A 20,096-nucleotide genomic window follows, 5' to 3' on the forward strand; every position below is an offset into this window, starting at 1 on the left:
CTCTCTTTTTTATCAAATGCTCATAGATTCTCTTGCAACCCTGATTTTTCTCTTATTGTTTGCTCAAAGGACCATTTCCAGAAGTTTTACATGATTGGGATTTTTTTAAGTAATTTTCACCAGTTTCACTGGTGAGCAGATCAGTGGAGCTCCTGGCGCAATTGTACCAAAAGTCTCTGTTCAGTCAATGAACCTGAGACGGCATTTGTAGTTCATGAAGACGTAAGATACAAAGAAAGCAGAGGGTCTGGGAGATGCTGAACTCCAAACCTGACCATTTATTTACTGGTGTGGAATCTGCGGCCCAAAGTCAATGGTTCATCCTGCTCATCCTTCCCTTCATTCTCTCTCCCCACAGTGGGGATGAGCTTGGGAGCTGAGGCAGACCCACAAGAGATGTGGCAAGTGCAGTCCTGGAGGACGATGAAGACAGGATGGTGGAAATCATGATGACATCCAGCTCGTCCTCCATAGTTCAACAAAGGAAGGGGAGGTTTTACTCCTCTGGCCCAGAGACCCCAGCAATGCCAGCCAGATCAAACATCATTGTATAGTCAACTCTCAGGTTTCCTTGGAATTATTACATGGAGTCACTGCTCCTTTAATCTTTTATTACTAAAGATAACTCTGCTTTGTTTGACAAAAATGCATCTGGAGTACAGACTCTTAAAAGAGAGTATGCCCAGATGGTAGCAGTATTTAAGGAAATACAGTTTTCCAATATGAGAACACGTAACCCCCTCTGATTTCATTTGTATGATTTTCCAAACCTCCCCCCGCCTTTTTTGCCCGTATACAGTTCAAGTTGCCAGGGGAGGTTTGTGAGGTAGTCATGGAAACCAAGAAGCCTCATTATGCTGCCCACCCACCCTACACACAGGCACACACCACACACTTTTACCCACCAACCATAACTTGCTCAAACTCTGAAAATCATTTATAACGCCCAAATGAGTTTAAAATAACAAATCACAAAGTTGTATGAAGCACCACATGTTGTGTTTTTGTTGCTCTGCCTAATTACTATTCACACCATAAGTAAAAAAAATATATATATATATATATATGTATATAAATGGGATTCAGGAGCAGATTGCTGGCAGTTGAGGACTTCCTCCTTAATAGAGAGGAGAGTGGGAGTTTGTGCGCTCCCCTCTCTGCTAGGAGAAAAGCTGAAATGGGAGATGGCTTTAAGGCATGTTCCTTCCCAATTGTTTTCACTTTCCTTGCAGTAATAATTATTCTCGGCTAATAATGTTGGTTTTTAAAGCAGGTAATTAGCACTTCCAGCACTGTAATTGAATTTCCTGAAAGCAAAGACCTGCATGCTACAACGCAGGACTCCATTAGTTGACCATGAACTGCATGTCAGTGACAAGAGACAAGAATTTCCCTGCTTCTGTTCTGGTCAGGTCATACCTGCTGGGAGGTCCAGAGCTCTTTGAGACCAGTTTCAGAAGAGCATTGATGGATAGGTCTGCATTCAGCACAGGAGACCAAGTCAGCGAGCAGATCCATCAACTATGTCTTAAAATTAAGCCCTGGGGACACTGAGAGTCTTTGGCCTAGAGAAGTGTGTGGAGTTTGAGATTCCAAAGTCTGTGTTTCAGGTGAAATCATCTCTGAAGAGCAGAGGAACTGCTCCTGAAAGAAGACTGTCATTAACCAGAGAGTTGGTAACAATAATAATATAATGATGATGATATTCCCATGCACTCACCGCCTAACTCTTTGCACTGGGGCTCTCCCGTGCCCCTGCTCCCTGTGGAGATGTGTGACATGCAAGACATCCTCCCGGAGAAATGATCCCCTCCTCCTTCTCACCCGCTGTCTGCCGTTTCCCTAGCCTGGGTTACCCCACAGTAGAGCCTGAGATGAAGGCATATGTGAGAGTCGTTTATTTGGGAGGGTGATTCCAAGGGAGCAAGACTGAGTGACAAGAAGAGTAAAAAGGAAAGAAAGAAGGAAAGCCAGTGCCCGTGTGCTGTCTAACTGGTCCTTGCTCTTGAGCCACATGATGGGAGGGGATCACCTGAGAAGACTTGGAACATGTCTGCTAGTCATCTGGGTAAGAGAGGGAGAAGGCATCTACCCTGGGCTCCGTCCCAAATGCGTCCAGGGCGTCCCCATAGGGGGCCGATGCCCTGCACGTCAGAGGTGAGCACTGGTGTGTCCTGGGACGTTCTTTGGGTGTGCCCTGCGACGGATCCGAAACTCCCGCAGGCAGCAAGTGCATGAGTGTCTGCTCAGTCGCTCAGTCGTGTCCGACTCTCTGCGACCCCATGGACTGTAGCCCGCCAGGCTCCTCTGTCCATGGGATTCTCCAGGCAAGAGTACTGGACTGGTTGCCATTTCCTCCTCCAGGGGATTTTCCCAACCCAGGGATCGAACCCACATCTACTAAGTCCCCTGCATGGCAGGCAGATTCTTTACCTCTGGGCCGCTGGGGAAGCGAGGCAGCTAGTGAGGGCTGAGGAAGGCTTGTCAAAGCCTGTGTGGATTGATGCCCAGCAGCCATGATTGAAATAAGAGGTCAGGCCAAGAAGACTCAAGGTGATGCCTCGAGGTATTCAGTTCACTCTTTGTAAGAGGAACAGTCAGGGCCTAGAGCAAGTGGGCCAAGTCCCAGGCTCCTCGGTCACTCATCTGGTGTGACATGGTAAAGACTCGACTGTCCATTTGTTTTTTAAAAATGTTTACTTACTTATTTGTCTGTGTTGGGTCAAGTTGCAGTACGAAGGGAATACATGTAAATCCATGGCTGATTCATATCAATGTATGACAAAACCCACTGGAAAAAAAAAAAAAGTTGCAGTACGAAGAATCTTTGCTGGGATCTGTGAGCTTAGTTGCTCCAAGGTATGTGAGATCTTAGTTTTCCGACCAGGGATGGAACCTACTTCCCCCACATTTCAGGGAAACCTCTTGACTGTCCGTTTCTGACCCAGGGATGTAGTTTCCCCTTTCCTTCTCTAGCATCTTCTCCAACAAGGTAGAGAGAAGATTATACTGTGCTTGACTTTAGCCCATCTGAAACTGCCTGTGTCCTCAGACATGAGTCCTATCTCCCTCTGACCTGTTGGAATGCACAGAGCTGACCCAAGTCTTTGTCTATGATTCTGTGTTTTGAAGAAAAAAAACTTGTTTCATGTTTCATCTGTTCAGTACAAGTAACTCTCCTGAAAGACAAATGGACGGAGAGCATTTCAGCAGGCACAGTACAAGGGGAAAAGCAGGGTACATTGTCTGGCCTGAAGGAACTACACTTTTCTAGAATGTTCCCCATCTAAAGAGGAATCTATAATTTGGCACATTTTCGGTTTCCCCCATTGGAGGACTCAGGATCACTGAACACACTCTCCTTCTCTGTTCCTAGAATTTCTCACGATGACCTCTTTCTTGCTTCTGTGGTCACCACCTGCTGTCCCCTTCTGACCTGGATCCATTCCACGTCCTGTCCTCCTCCTCACCGTCTGTGCCTTTCTCTTCCCTTCCCTAATTCATTTTCTCTCTCCTCTTCATCCATCCTCTTTCACTCAGGCTAGGTTTCCCCAGGCAAAATCCTATATACAATGTAAATTACAATTGCGAACTCGATGCAAATGCAACATTGATTTTTAAGCAAGATTATGTAAATTGTGGGTAGTCTATTCGTTTGTATGCTGAAATATCTTTAACAAAATTATGAAGTTCTTTAATATGAGGCAGGCTCAAACAGGTAAATACATAATGATCAAATCATGAAAACATGTGATACCAAAGCAGTCTGTTGGTATCGCAGACCCTGCATCCTGAGTCTAGGAAACCCTAACATCCAAATTTTGGAAGAGACATACCTTCTGCTGAACTTCACCCAGGCCTCTTACATCGCTTTTCCACGTAAGAAACCTGAAACTCCCTCAACCATCCTTTCTGGGGCACATGACTGACCGCTGCGTGTTTCCTGTGTGTTTCTAAGCTTCTATAAACTGGATCTCATTTGCAGTAACCTCTCGTGTTTCTTAGGATTCTCTCCAGGCTGTTAATATAGGATTTCCAATCACATTAAGAGCTTCTCCTGGAAAACTGTAATTCAAAAAGATACATGAACAACACTACTTATGATGGATAAGACATGGAAACAACCTAAATGGCCATTAACAGATGAATGGATACACATCGTATACATATACATAATTGAATGTATGTATGTGTGTGTTATATATACATGCAAACAATGGAATTTACTCAGCCTTAAAAAAGAATGAAATGATGTCATTTTCAGCTACACAGATGGACCTAGAGATTATCATACTATATGAAGTAATCAGAAAGGGAAATACAAATACCGTTATAATATCGCTCATATGCGGAATCTAAATTATGACACAAATGAACTTCTTTACAAAACAGAGACAGATTCACAGACCTTGAGAACAGACTTACGGCTGCTAAGGAGGAGGGGAGGTGGGGGAGGAAGGGTTGGGGTGTTTGGGATTAGCAGATGCAAACAGTTATATGTAGAATGGATAGTAAAGTAAGTAAAGTCGCTCAGTATAGACCCCATGGACTATAGCCTACCAGGATCCTTTGTCCATGGGATTTTCCAGGCAAGAGTACTGGAGTGGGTTGCCATTTCCTTCTCCAGGGGATCTTCTTTACTGTATAGCACAAGGAACTATATTCACTATCCTGTAACAAACCATAAAGAAAAAGAAAAAAATAATTTTTCTCCTGGTTTTTTCAGAAAGTGCACGAGGGATGCCACGTGTCTGCATACAAGTGTTTCCCTCCTGCTCTTCTGCACGCTCTGGTTCCCACTTTTGATGTTTAGCGCATCCTGTTAGCACAAAGCCCATCCCCACTGTCACCGTCGCCGAGGCCTCTATGCACAGTCCTGCAGCCTGCTCCCCCAGTGCTCCCACGCAAGTCCAGGGAGGTGGCCAATGACCGGTCTCCAAGACGACATTGTCTTCCTGCCCTTCCTTCCCCAGGACCCGGTGCACGCAGCTGACCTCTGTTCTTCTCCTGCCAAGACGAACTCTGCCACGCAAACCAACGCCAGAAAGGTCCGTCTAGTGCAACACACCAGGACTCACACTCAGACACATCTTCACGTCCTTCACCCTTCGGTCCTCTCTGCTCTTCTTTCGCTGCCTGCTCATCCTTAGGTGGGGAGCATTCTGGGAAAGCACGGTTCCTTCAGGCCAGACTTACTGTACCCCGATTTCCCTGTGGTTACTATACTTTCTGGGCTCTTCTCTCTTGGCTTCAGGGAGAGTGACATGTACTGAATAGATGAAACATGCAACTATTTTGCGTTAAGAAAAAGTGAAATTTCCTTTCTTTTAGAACTACAGATTCAAGTAAAGGCAAAGAGAGGGAGACAACTGACATTTACAAACATCAGATGAGGAAAAAAAGGAGGTTCAGAGAGATCCCCCGCTTGCCCAAGCTAACCATTCCCTGTGGTCCAGTGGTTAAGACTCTGCACTTCCACTGCAGGGGATGCAGTTTCAGTCCCTGGTCAGGGAGCTAAGAATAAAATTAAAATAAAATAAATAATAAAATAAAGGACCAGGATTTGGATCACTCCAACTCTGTCTCTCCCTGATTATTTTCTTCTGTAGTTTTCACCGACCTGATGGAACGAAGTTTGCTATCACCACTTTGTGGGTATCTTAGTTAAGATCTGACTGTAAAACTAGACTCCATTTTCTCTATGACTATTTCCTTTTTCTTTTAAATTATCCCTGAGTCCAGATTTCCCTCCACATTATGTTTACAGATCACCCACTGCTTTTTTCCTTTAGAAGAAGCCAGTGGTGGGGAATAAGCAGAGTACATCCTGCCAAGTGTTTCCAAGTGAAGTTTATCAAACCTTGCATGCATACTCTTCTTTGCATCCTACCCAGATTCACACGCAGAAGATTCTATATCCGTGCTTCGCTCTGGGAGGCTTCCCTGGTGGGCATGGTTCTCACTGCAGGAAATCAGAACTAGGAGGGACCTTACTGCCATTGGTCCACCTCTCCTATTTTAAAGATGATGCAACTGGAGCTAAGAAACCAATCCAAGACCTCCCAGCCCTTCCCTAGATCACACAAGTTAAGAGTGGAGCCAAGAAACTCTGGGCTCCCAATGGAGCGTTTCTGAGTGTATCCGACTGCCTTTACGTGGATCAGATATGCTGAATAGACTTGCTCCCACGAGCTCTGCTGGGACGGTGGCTGCATGTGCTTAAACATGGTTAATGTCAGGAGCCACCTCCCATATGTGTATGCGTGCTAAGTCACTTCAGTCGTGTTTGACTCTGTTTGACCCTACGGCTGTAGCCCACCAATCTCCTCTGTCCATGAGATTCTCCAGTCAAGACTACTGGAGTGGGTTACCATGCCCTCCTCCAGGGGAATCTTCCCAACCCAGGGATCGAACCCTTATCTCTAATGTCTCCTGCATTGGCAGGCGGGTTCTCTACCACTAGCACTCCCATATGTGGAAGAGTTCAACTTTTGAACAGATATATTATAAATATGGGCTCCCCTGGTGACTCAGATGGTAAAGAACCCTCCTGCAAGGCAGGAGACCTGGGTTTGATCCCTAGGTTGGGACGATTCCCCTGGAGGGACCACTCCAATAGTCTTGCCTGCAGAATCCCATGGACAGAGGGGCCTTGTGGGCTACAGTTAATGGGGTCACTAAGAGTAGGACATGACTTAGTGACTAAACAACAACGTTAAGCACCTGCTAGGATGTTGCTAAGTGTTTCCGCATGTTGTTCAGTCACTAAGTTGTGCTGGTCAGTCACTCTTTGCAACCCCATGGACTGCAGCACGCCAGGCCTCCCTGTCCTTCACTATCTCCCAGAGTTTGCTCAAACTTGTGTCCGTTGAATTGAGGATGACATCCGATCATCTCATCCTCTGTCCTCATCCCACAAGAATGTTTAATAAATGTTTGCTCAATCTGATCTAGACAGTTGTCCCCAACAAGCAAGTCCTTCGGTTTCAGACCTGAGCATATTACAAATGATTGAAGAACACTCTGATCCCTTGAGAAATTATCCTGGAATCATCTCCACTTTCACATGCATCCTAAAGAATAGAGGGAAATGTTTGTCGTTTTACAAAAACTGTCACATTCCACTTGATGGTGAGCAGGCCTGAAGGCTGACCACCCTCAGAGTACAAACGTCATACATCTTCTAGGTAGCTACTGCCCTCTAGTGTCCTGTAAAAATAGCAAAAAGTATACTTTGTGGGTGTGTTCAGTCACGTCTGACTCTTTGTGACCCCGTGGACTGTAGCCCTCCAGGCTCCTCTGTCCATGGAATTTTTCAGGCAAGAATACTGGAGTGAGTAGCCATTTCCTACTGCAGTGGATCTTCCCGACCCGGGATCGAACACACCTCTCCTGGATCTCCTGCATTGGCAGGCAAATTCTTTACCACCACCACCTGGGAAGCTCTCCCCTATCTCTAAAAGGAAGAAAATAACATTTAGACCTTTAGTTTTTTATGAGGAGATATATCATATCTCATGTCATATAGAAAGCTTTCCATATGTGTTTGCTAATATTAGGATCACGAGGTATTAATAGTTTAAAATGTATTCACCAAATCAAATGTTTCTACTACATTAACACACTAAAGAACAAAAAAGCTTAGGTCATCAGAGCAATTCCACTTTCCAGAGACAATCAGATGGAAAAACACTTAAAGAAAGAAGGAAACTAGAGCATGAAAAATGTGAAGAGAAAACAAAACTGACTTTGGTCATTTCACAGTTGCAGCTTTGCTTTAATCATTCAGTAGGTGCATTCACGATATATGGTATTATTTACAGATTTCTCCAGACAGCTCTAAATGCACATACAGCAAAGCTTTATCCAGCCAGCTGTCGAGTCATTGTAAACTGGATAATGAGTCTCTTTGCTGATCACGTGCAGAATTCCTTTCCAGGGCTCACAGCTTGTGGCCCTGAGTCCTCCTTGTGGCCATGGGAATGGTCAGCGTCACACGCAACTGTGAAACAAACCCACTCTCCATCATCTCTGCTTGAAGCTGCTTCCAAAGAGAGATGGCAGGCTTCCGAAGAAAGAGCTCCTTCCTCCATGGGCTGTGTTTCAGCACATTTCATCAACAGCAATAATATTGCTTTCTATGTATGTATTAATATTGCTTTATGCAGTAATATTGCTTTCTTGTATATGCCTTTCTATAAATTCCTTCTATATCTACAATGCATCTTTACAAATCTTGGAGCACTGTGTTGGACTACACTGGATACTTGGCAAGATTGTCTCTATTAACTTTGTTCCAGACACCCAACCAAGAGCCGTAGTGGACATAACTACTCAACTTCTCACATTTGAAAAGTTAGAAGTGCTCCACCCAGTCAAAGGACTGAAATAGCCATGTTTATAGTAGTGACTGTAAATCATGTTCAAAACTACTGGTCAAACATTCAAGGAAGATAGCGAAGAGTCACGTGTCTGGATCCTGTGACCTTCCCCCCAAAATGGCCCCTCTCTAGCTCCCCTCCCACCAGAGGGAATAAAACCTCTTAATCCCCCAACATTGCTTATTACAGCCCTGCGGCTTAGTTTGGACTTTCTAAATTTAACCCACTACTCCAGAATTTTTTAAAAAAGGTTCTTAAGCATAAGTCAGTAAGGGATGACAGAGCAAAAAACTTGAACTCCTTTTGCTAATAACTCAACCTGCTTTATGTACTTACCTATCACATCAAGAACAGAGAAGTAATAAGAAAGATAAAGATACTGTACTCTCTTAGACAGTTAGGGTTGGGGATCTTCAGGATTCAGACTGACCAAAAATCTGGGACCAAATGGAAATGCACAGATCAGCTATTTTTAAGTCTAACCTATTTGTAATGTAGCAGAATTGACAAGTCTGTGTCTAATCACTTGATAAATATTTCATACCTTTAAACTTTAAAATAGCCTTTAGATTTTATCACATAAAGTAAAAATAGCCTGAATCAAAACTGACTTTCATGGCATGTGTATTAAACAATAATAGTTTTCCTATCTATACATTGTGTGCATGTGCGTGCTCAGTTGTGTCCGATTCTCTGTGACCCCATGGACGGCAACCCACCAGGCTCCTCTATCTATGGGATTTTCCAGGCAAGAATACTGGAGTGGGTTGCCACTTCCTCCTTCAGAGATTCTTGACAAGAGATCAAACACACGTATCCTGCGCCTCCTGCATTGCAGGTGAATTCTTGACCACTGATCCATCAGGGAAGCTCCTACATTGTGGAGGGATATTTTTAATTATATATGGACATTTTTATGTATATATGTCACAAATGCCTCCATCTTGCTTCTCCAAAATTTAATTTTTAAAAGGTGAGCTACCTTTCAAAATCATCGATTAAACCTAATGGTTACTCATTTTTCTCTTCAGGACTCCCTATATAATGTTCTTTTCCTGCCTCACTTGTTACATCCCAAATTCTAACATACATGTCAGCAACATACCACTTATATTCTGATCGAAAATCTTCAGCTTGTGGTTTGATATTTCAACCATAAAATATGTTGAATGCAGGTTTCTGATGGTTTCCTTATTAAAAATCATTAGCAAGAATATGAGCTAATACCAATAGCTATTTGTTAAAGCTGTTATATTTTAACAATATTTGTTAAAGTTGAGTTTTCTTGATTCATCCAGACCAACTCCAAGTTGGAAAGAAAGCTGTTACCACAAAACAAATTTTAAAGAAATAGAGTTTTGCCACTTCCAAATATTTTTGAGGTTGAAAGAATTAGCTTTGTGATTCTTTGGAAGAAACACTTTTGTAAATAAGGGTCATTTATGTGTTATGTGGCAGCCTGGATGGGAGTGCAGTTTGGGGAAGAATGGATACATGTATATGTATATCTGAGTCCATTTGCCTGGTCACCTAAAACTATTACAACATTGTTTATTGGCTATACCCCAACAACAAACAAAAAGTTTCTTTTTTAAGTAATTCTTTGTGAGATAGTTCAAAGTCAAATTTTCCTGAAAGGCTATTTTTGTTGGCCTTTTGTGCATATCCTATTGAAGTCACACACTCTGATTTAGATTTAGAGAAATCTATATTGCTGACATTATATATTGTAGGTGTAATATTCATTGGAAGGACTGATACTGAAGCTGAAGCTCCAATACTTTGGCCACCTGATGCAAAGAGCCAAGTCATTGGAAAAGACCCTGATGCTGGGAGCGACTGAGGTCAGGAGGAGAAGGGGGTGACAGAGGATGAGATGGTCGGATGGCATCACCGACTCAATGGACATGAGATTGAGCAAACTCCAGGAGATGATGAAGGACAGGGAAGCCTGATGTGCTGCAGTCCCTGGGGTTGCAAAGAGTCAGACATGACTGAGTGTAGGTGAGAGATGAGTAGGAAGCAGGTTTCGAATAGCTTGCTTTGCTGAGTGACAGTCATGGAATTAAACAGACTTCCCTATCTAGCCAAATGACCAAATGTGGGGTAGGGGGTATCTCCTGAAAGAATTTTAATTCCAGAGGAGTACATATTTATGGTCCCTGAAATTCGAAGACATTTGAAGCCAGTGGGGCCAGAAGTGAATGGATAGCCAAGCATGTCCTTTCAGGTGACATGGTGAGGCGTCCTCACTCCCCAGCTCACGGCTTGAACCTCCCGGAGTATGTTACTACCGTCCTGCTGAGCACATCCCCTGCTCATCCTGTAATTAGCGACTCTATAGCACCATTTATTATTATTTTTTTTTAAGTTTGGAATTTCATTCTTTTTTTTTTTTTCAATCTATAACACCATTTAATTCTCCATTTACTTTCGTGGATAGCTCTAGTCTTTGTTTCAGCTCATCAATCTTTTCGGAAACTTCAGTGCTGTCACAAAAGCTATGCATATAAATCTCCCCACCATGCTTCTGCAAATTAAATAAAATGTGTTTTAAGCCTGCCTCAAATGCAAAGGCTTCATGTGATTTATTTCCACACAATTCTTAGGGCTATGCCGAAACATGACTCAGCTACCCCCAAAAGCCCAAACTTTGACCATGGGGACAATCACTTAGAGGTGACAGCCTTGTAGAGTGTGGGACACTCGTAACCATTCTGTAAATACGTGTTGGATGAGGTCTAAGTGGAGGAATTCTTCATAGCAATCTTTCTCTTTTCATAAGAAATCTCTTCACCTTTTTCTAGAGGTATTTCCGTGCCAAGTTCAGGTTGACTGTTGCTGATCAGGTTCATATCTAGCCATAGCTTCATTGACACCCATCAGTTACTAATGCTCTGCTCCCAGTTGATTGTCCCTGAACTTGAGGATGATGGTAATCATTTTTTCATGGCTTCTAGTTTTGTGAGTTTCTTTCTGATTTGGGCAAGTTTTAAATGATCAATACAATAGAACTTCTCCAACAAATCAAATTGGCAGATTGTTGATGCTGCTCAAAATATGATCCAAGGACTGAGGCCATCCATAACCACCTGGGAGTTGGTTAAAAATGCAAATTCTCAGATCCCTGCTGGGGGGTGGGGCTCAGCAGTGTGAGTTTTAACCACCGCCCCCAGGTGTTTCTGACACATGCTAAGGTTTAAGAAGCATTGTCCACCTCTCCTTTCTCCTTTTCTCCCTTAGTGCCAAGATCTTCAATCTGGAGGACAGGTGGCAATGTTCCCAGGTAAAGGTGGCATTTCCCAGCCTCCCCTACAACAAAGGGAAGTCCATGATATAGTTGTGGAAGTAACCAGAAGGGGCATCCAGGAGAGCAGGTCCAAGAAGGGCTGCCTCAGCTGGGAAGTGTAGCCCCTTTGCCTACTGCCTTTCCTTCTGCTTCCCAGTGAATTGTGGATGTGAGGGCTGGTGCTCCAATAGCCATCTCAGTCGATGAGGCAGCCTTGACGATGGAAACGGCACTGAAAGCTGAGCAGCTGAAAGGCAGAAGTCTGCTCCCAATAATCAGACTACAAAGCAGCCACACTGGCCATGGTTTTCAGTTCTGCATCCCCAGATCTGAATGTGGAGACTGGCACACAGTAGGGGCTCAGTAAGGATTTGTTCAATAAACAAAGTGAATGACTGAATGCATGCTTGCTCAGTCATTCAGTTATGTCCAACTCTTTGCAACCCCATGGACTGTAGCCCACCAAGCTCCTCTTTCCATGGAATTTTCCAGGCAAGAATACTGGCTTGGGTTGCCATTTCCTTCTCCAGGCGATCTTACCAACCCAGGGTTGGAGCCTGTGTGTCCATGAATACATACCAAACCCTTTCATGTTTACACTGGTCCTTCCACGTATTCTAGGTAAAGCAATCAAGTGGACTTTCAGTGAATGGCCCCAGGTTAAGCGTTGGTCATATTTTCCCATTCCTTGAAGACTATGGGAGACTCTGTAGTAAAATATGAGTGAGCAATTAGTCCAGAACTAGACCAACTTGGAACCCACTTGGAACCCACTCCAAGCACTACATGTCACTTTGGTTATATCATTTAACTTCTCAAGGTCCCCACATGCAACATAAGAAGGAAATGATTGTCAGCATGCTGTCAGCACATCCAATCAATCAAAGATTCCAGAAGAGACTTTAGAGTCTAGAAATAATCTCTAGTCTCAGTTCTTTAAGGTTTGTTTAATTTTATTATTATTTTTAATGAACTAATACAAGGTGCCAGGAAACCCTGGGAAAGAGGTTATTTATTACATGACCTCAAGGTCGTGTGCCATAAACGTCACAAGTAGGCACACCCCTTTCACTATTTATTTCCAGTAAAACAAAAGATCAAGAAATCAGCATCAAGAGATGACACAATACAGCTGAGACCATTAAAAGCATCTTCTCCCAAACTGGGCATCATAAAATACATCACGAACTGCGAACAGATTTGCTCAACGAGGGACAGCCTCATCCTTCTGATTCTCCACGAATGCCATAGGGAGTTTCTCAGGGTAGAATGTGAAATGAAAAAGAAGTGCCTGGCCAGGAATACTGTACATTATCCCCCAATGACCTGCCAAAAGGACTATTTTTAAAGACGCATTTATCTCAGCAGGAGTGACAGCATTTAAGAAGTGGCCAGGTCCCAGTGCCAGACAATCTTTCATGGGAAAAGGCTACAGAGCAAGACCGTACCTTTACAAAGGCCTGCATGATGGATGGGATGGGCATTGCCCTTGGTTGGCTAGACGGTTGCTGTACGGAGCCATAAGGATAATGCAGAAGTGAGAACTTGGGAATCAAATGGAGTTTACCCCAAATCGTGGCAGCCATCCCAACGCTCAAAAATGAATCGGGATTTAGATTTACAAGATCCATCCTAACTAGAAATGCAGGCTTTTGCTGCCTTATAAATTTTTTAAGCAGTAACTGTTCATCGAATTATAGTATCCCACTGAAAAAATCATGTTATAAGGGATGTAGTAATCCCAGTTTACACCGTTCTCTTTTATGAACCTAGCCAGTGTATTTTGTATCACAAGCAAGTATATTACAGCTATGTTACATTGATCCTCTCATTATTGATGTAGCATTGATGTTAGGTAACTCCTGTAACGAACTGAGAGAAACACTAATACACAATGTTACATTTACGCATTTGGGGGAGTCAGGATATCAAACCAGAGTTGATGCCTCTTTCTTCCCTGCACAGAGAGAAAATGGTGATTCAATTATCAGTGGGCAAGAGAAGCAAAGAAAACCTTTTAATTATTAAAACTGATCTCAGATCCAGGATAGAGAGGTGCCAGGAATTTACTTTTTCTCCTCTCCACCTTCTACTCCAGAGAATAACCAAAGGATGGCTGGAAGCTATCACAGGACCTAAGTGTTTCTCCAAAACAGAAAATAAACTCAACACAGCCATCTTTATTCTTCTTTAAACTTTTGAGGTTTCTGGTAGTGAAAGCCTGGCACTTTATAGAATTGAAAGCATCACAAATCAAAGGACTGGTTCTTGCAGACTGAGGTCCATTTGGCCTCAGGGTTCACCTCCAGGGACCCAGGGCTTATAGCTCACAGTCCCTTCCATGCAAGACAGTTCTGATGGGTGAAATGGTTGTTCTTTTTCAATGGATTCAAGACTTCAATCTATTACCGACCTTTGCCAAAGCAGTTTGTCCTGAGTTCCTCACCCCACCCCCACCCCTACCCCCATTCACATTTCATACTAGATCTCAGGAAAATGTTCCTTGTGAGGACTGAAGAAAAACATATATGACAAGTCCTGCACTCCCTAACCTCCATGCCAATGTCTGCTTTAAAAAGAAGCAGAACCGAGACGCACAGAGGAGATTTTTCATGGGATCTGACCATTGTAATAAACACAGATCGTGTTTCACTGCCAAGTTCACACTCTGAAGGCCTGCGGCTGCATTTCCCCACCCCTCCCTCCACCCTCAACGCTGTCCACTGCGTCTTATTCTTGCCTACAAAGAAGATGGCAGAAGCCACGGAACACTTCCCATGTCGCTTCCGGGTGAGCAGGCACATCAAATGCTAGGATGGATGATGGTGAGCTTGCGTTTAACCAGCGGTCTGTATAAGAGAGGAAACAACTTCTCCCCCACAAGAAGAAAAGAGCCTGAATGAAATGAACAGTGCACCGTGAGTTCGTGAAGTGCATCCTCCTGCCAGCACGTTAAATGGCTATAAGAAGTTCTGCTTCCACTTCACTCCATCAGCCCCAATTTCCTGGGACCTCAAACACCAACTCCTCTCCAAATATGGCTAAATGCTGGCAAATACTTGCAGACACCATTTCTGCAAATGAAACCCAAAGACAATTATGTACAAAGTTAGTTTACAGAATGCCTATCCCCTTAAGTGTTTTTGACTCAAAATAGGAATAAATATTATTCTTCAATTTACCCCCTAATCATCATGGAAAACTTAGAGGACTCTTGGAGGGGGTAACATAGATTTCTACAGATATTGCTCAGATATTTGGTTTCCTATATCAGAGTATCTTCAATGCTACTGTGCCAATTTTCAAATGGAATCTATGAGGAGTGACACTTTAACTGCAAAAATATATGTATCGTATGTACTTCAGTATTCAGATGATGACTCAACTTCCCCACCAAGTCAATTTGTTAAGTCCTTGGGCTCCGAGGAACTTTACGGAGGGACTTGCGTGTTTCTCAAGTTCATTTTGAAATGCAAGAAAGTCCTTGTACCTCACTTGCAGAAATACACACCCCTCGCTTAGTCTGTCCTCCCGCTCGAGGGTGTTCTCCCCCTTGGGCTGGGGACACTAGAAGCCAAGCATGGAGTTCTGGGATTCTACGGGAGGACAGCTCAGGAAACCCCTGAATCAGTCACCTGAGTTACAAACATATAGACAGCTGAAATGGGTGCTAAACTAGGGGTCACAAATTCAACTTTTCCTCCTGCGCTATCCAGGTGTCCGCTGGACAGTGACAGACAGGAAGTGTGGGCACAGTTGAGGTTCCCAGGCGAGGTTCTTCCGACACTTCCTTTCCCCAGTAGGTGGTTCACATCAGGACCTGTTCTCGAGTCTCTGGCAGTCGAAGAGCAATCAGGCCACCCCCAACGAGAGAAGTGGCCGCCAGAAGGATGGGGACCACTTTGGTGATCCCAACGAAAGAAGCGAAGATGGTGTTTCCCAGGATGGCGCCAAATTTGCATAATCCATTGAGGATGCCAAAGGCTGTTGCCCTGTAAAAGAAGGAGAAAGTTAACCATTCTGGAGGATACAAACTAGACTTCCTTAGGTGTATGGGACTGGGTTCTTCTCTTTCCCTGGTGGAGGAAGTAGAGAGCAGCCTGGATGGGAGGGGAGTTTGGGGGAGAATGGATATAAGTACAAGTACCACTGAGTCCCTTCCCTGTTCACCTGAATCTACAACATTGTTTTCTAATCAGCACATTGTTTTCTACCTCAACATAAAATAAAAAGGTTTTTTTTAAAAAAAATTAAAGCCCTGTCGGAGTGGATCCCTCAAGCAAATAAGAAGAAGAAGAAGTATAGTGAAGGTATGGGAGAGAATTTTTTTCCCTAAATATCAACGTAACTCATTCTTATTTTAGTCTAATTTGGAAATACAGAATAACATAAAGATGCAAGAGTTTGTAACTTCACCACTGAAAGGAATCACCATTATTAACATTTTGGAGTATTTCCTTCCAACTTGAGTTGTTCACAGGTTTCCCAGGTGGCGCTAGAGGTAAAGAACACACCTGTCAATGCAGGAGACATAAGAGATGCAGGTTTGATCTCTGGATCAGGACAATCCCCTGGAGAAGGGCACAGAAACCCACTCCAGTGTCCCTGCCTGGAGAATCCCATGGACAGAGGAGCCTGGCAATCCACAGTCCATGGTCACAAAGAGTCAAACATGACTGAAGCAACTTAGTACGCACACCTAAGTACTGTGACAAGAAGCAGAAAGTGTAAGTGCTCCCCATTAATAACTCCTCTACCTTCTTGTGATGAAGACAGCTCTGCCTAAATAGCAGGTCTCCAGATATAAGACTGTATTTCCCAGACTCCCATGCTTCTGAGCTTAGCCATGTGATGAAGCTCAAGCCAATGGGATATAAGCACAAGTGGCAGTTCCTGAGAAACTTCTTTAAGAGATTCCAAGAGTGGTCTTTTCCTACTACATAGCACAGGGAACTCTGCCCAATGTCATGTGGCAATCTCGACGGGAGGGGCATTTGGGGAGAATGGATACATGAATGGCTGAATCCCCTTGCTATTCACTTGAAACCATCACTGCATTGTTAATTGGCTATGTGCTGTGTGCTTAGTCGCTCAGTCATGTCCAGCTCTTTGCAACCTCATGGTCTGTAGCCTGCTAGGCTCCTCTGTCCATGGGATTCTCCAGGCAAGAATACTAGAGTGGGTTTCCATGCCCTCCTCCAGGGCATCTTTCCAACCCAGGGATCAAACCCAGGTCTCCCACATTGCAGGCAGTCTCTTTACTGACTGAGCCTCCAGGGAAGCCCAAGAATACTGGAGTAGGTATTCTCCAATATAAAATAAAAAGGTTTGCTTTGTTTTGTTTTAAAGAGTCCTTTTTCCTTGCATCCTGCTTCCTGGAATTTAGATGGTCTCATTGTGGACCATGACTGAGGTCACAAAAGAGGAAGAACAAGATAAAAAGAGTTTGCAGTTCCTATCTTCCTATGTATGCAGTTATTAATTTTTGGAGTCTCTCACTCATGGCAGAATCTAATCCCAATTGGTATTAACCACACTTCCCAGTGATAACTACTGTCAACCATCAATCATCTTCTGACTCCATTTATGTACAGAGACAATATTCTAAGCATGTTTGGAACTTTCCAGGAAAGAATACTGGACTGGGTTGCTGTTTCCTTCTCCAGGGGATCTTCCAGACCCAGGGAGCAAACCATCAACTCATGTGTCTCCTGAATTGGTTGTTGTTGTCCTTCAGTCACTCAGTCATGTCTGACTCTTTGCAACCTCATGAACTGCAGCACGCCAGGCTTCCCTGTCCTTCACCACCTCCTGGAGCTTACTCAAATTCATGCCCATTGATGATTCCATCCAAACATCTCATCCTCTCTTGTCCCCTCTCCTAGTGCCTTCAATCTTTCCCAGCATCAGGTCTTTACCAATGAGTTGGCTCTCTACATCAGGTGGCCAAAGTACTGAAGCTTCAGTTTCAGCATCAGTCCTTCCAATGAATATTCAGGGTTAATTTCCTTTAGGATCAACTAGTTTGATCCCCTTGCTGTCCAAAAGACTCTCAAGAGTCTTCTCCAGCACCACAGTTCAAAAACATCAGTTGACACTTCAGTGCTCAGCCTTCATTATGGTCCAATTCTCACATCCATACACAACTACTGGAAAACCATAGCTTTGACTGTATAGACCTTTGTCAGCAAAGTAATGTCTCTGATTTTTATTATACTGTCTAGGTTTGTCATAGCTTTCCTTCCAAACCACTGAGCCACCTTAGAAGGCCGTGTTCTGAGCACGAGTCCTCCCCAAATTAAGTAAAACTGTCTCTATCTCATACCACAAGTTTATGAAGAATATATATTTTTGTACTTTAAATTAGTTTTACAATTTTTCTATAACTATATCACACTTTATCCATTTTTGCCAACCCCAACTCCAGTCTTTTTGTTTTCAGAATTTTTTGGATATTTTCATATGTGTATTTCTCCAAGTAAACTTTACAGTCATTTTTTTCGAGTTTCCCAGGGTGGGAAAAAAAAATCTCATGGAGTTGTGAATGGATGCTTCAAAAGCTAAAGAATACTTAACATTTTTGTAAGATTAAATCTTTTTAGAATTCAGTAAGATACATCTTGACACATATTTAAGTCTTATTTTATATCTCTTGTGGGACTTCCCTGGTGGCTCAGACTGTAAAACATCTACCTACAATATAGGAGACCTGGGTTCAACCCCTGGGTTGGGAAGATCCCCTGGAGAAGGAAATGGCAACCCACTCCAGTATGCTTGCCTGGGAAATCCCACGGACGGAGGAGCCTGATAGGCTACAGTCCACGGGGTTGCATAGAATTGGACATGACTGAGCGACTTCACTTCACTTCACTTTATATCTCTCAGTAAAGTTTTATGACTTCTTCACATAAGTTTTTCAGTTTTCTCATCAAATTGATTCTGAAATATTTTATGATTTCTTCCATTATTAAATGAATTTCATTTTTTAAAATATTTGATCTTTTTTAAGATCTATAAATTCTTATGTTAGTTTTATTATTGATCACCTCACCAAATTATTTTATTGTTTCTATTAGTCTCTTTGTTTAATTCCCTTAGGTTCCCTGGATTTAAAATCACATATCTTTGAAATAAAGGTAACTTTCAACTGCTTATTTTTTGTAATATAAGTTCTTTGATTAACAGGACAGGTTTCGAACACAGTATTTTGTGCTTTTCCCTGGCTACCTGTAATCCAATACCTCTGTCATCAATCTTGGGAATATCATTATTTTTGCAGAATTGCATTGACTAGCCTTCCACACCTTCCCTTGTGGTTCAGCTGGTAAAGAATCTGCCTGCAATGTGGGAGACCTGGATTCTATCCCTGGGTTGGGAAGATGCCCTGGAGAAGGAAATGGCAACCCACTCCAGTACTCTAGCCTGGAGAATTCCATGGACAGAGGAGTGGGACAGGCTTCAGTCCATGGAATCACAAAGAGTTTGGCACGACTGTGCAACTAACTTTCACTTTCTTCCACACCACTTCACATTCATTTCTGGCCCAAGAGCCACTCACCTGCTGTCCTGAAAAATACCCCCTCAACATACTATGAATCCATTTAAAATACTGAGAAAGTAACATGGAACAATCTCCAAAATATATGCCTATGAGAATAAAATATGGCATAGAATGGCATAACATAGCATGTTCTCATCTTGGTTTAAAAGGGGGGATGGTAACATACACATAAAACATACAAACACATATACATATAAACACATACACATATGCATTCCTCTTTATGCAAAGAATATTTCTAACAAATACACAAGAAACTGGCAGTAGCTGCTGCTTCTGAGAGGGGAACTAGCAGCTTATGGTGGAAGAAAGATTGAACTTTTCATTGTAAATCTTTTTTTTTCACTGTCTGATTTTACACTGTGTAACTTTTTTATTAAATCAAGAAAAAATCCACAGAAGAAAAAAAATCCCACTCCATGAGAAGAAATTATCTGCTAAGTGACGGGCCTTGACCCTATGCCTTTAAACCAGACCTCCTCCTGTAGAGGTCTGGTTTAAAAGGCACTTACTCCTTGGCAGGAAAGTTGTGCCCAACCTAGACAGCATATTAAAAAGCAGAGACATTACTTTATCAACAAAGGTCCGTCTAGTCAAGACTATGGTTTTTCCCGTGGTCATGTATGGATGTGAGAGTTGGACTATAAAGAAAGCTGAGCACCAAAGAATTGATGCTTTTGAACAGTGGTGTTGGAGAAGACTCTTGACAGTCCCTTGGACTGCAAGGAGATCCAACCAGTCCATCCTAAAGGAGATCAGTCCTGGGTGTTCATTGGGAGGACTGATGCTGAAGCTGAAACTCCAGTACCTTGGCCACCTGATGTGAAGAGCTGACTCATTTGAAAAGACCCTGATGCTGGGAAAG

General features: G+C 43.1%; 1 protein-coding gene across 4 annotated transcripts in view; it reads right to left on the reverse strand.

The window, feature by feature from the left end:
• Positions 1-12,617: 12,617 nt before the first annotated feature.
• SV2B (synaptic vesicle glycoprotein 2B) overlaps positions 12,618-20,096 on the reverse strand; it is a 230,066-nt gene continuing 222,587 nt past the window's right edge. For all 4 annotated transcript variants that reach the window (XM_043922495.1, XM_043922498.1, XM_043922496.1 and 1 more), the window contains one exon: positions 12,618-15,662. In XM_043922495.1, the coding sequence (XP_043778430.1) occupies positions 15,479-15,662 (184 nt within the window). In that variant the 3' untranslated portion in view covers positions 12,618-15,478. The remainder of the gene's footprint in view (positions 15,663-20,096) is intronic.

Source organism: Cervus elaphus, chromosome 13, assembly GCF_910594005.1.
Source record: "Cervus elaphus chromosome 13, mCerEla1.1, whole genome shotgun sequence".
In the NCBI taxonomy this organism is placed as follows: Eukaryota; Metazoa; Chordata; class Mammalia; order Artiodactyla; family Cervidae; genus Cervus; species Cervus elaphus.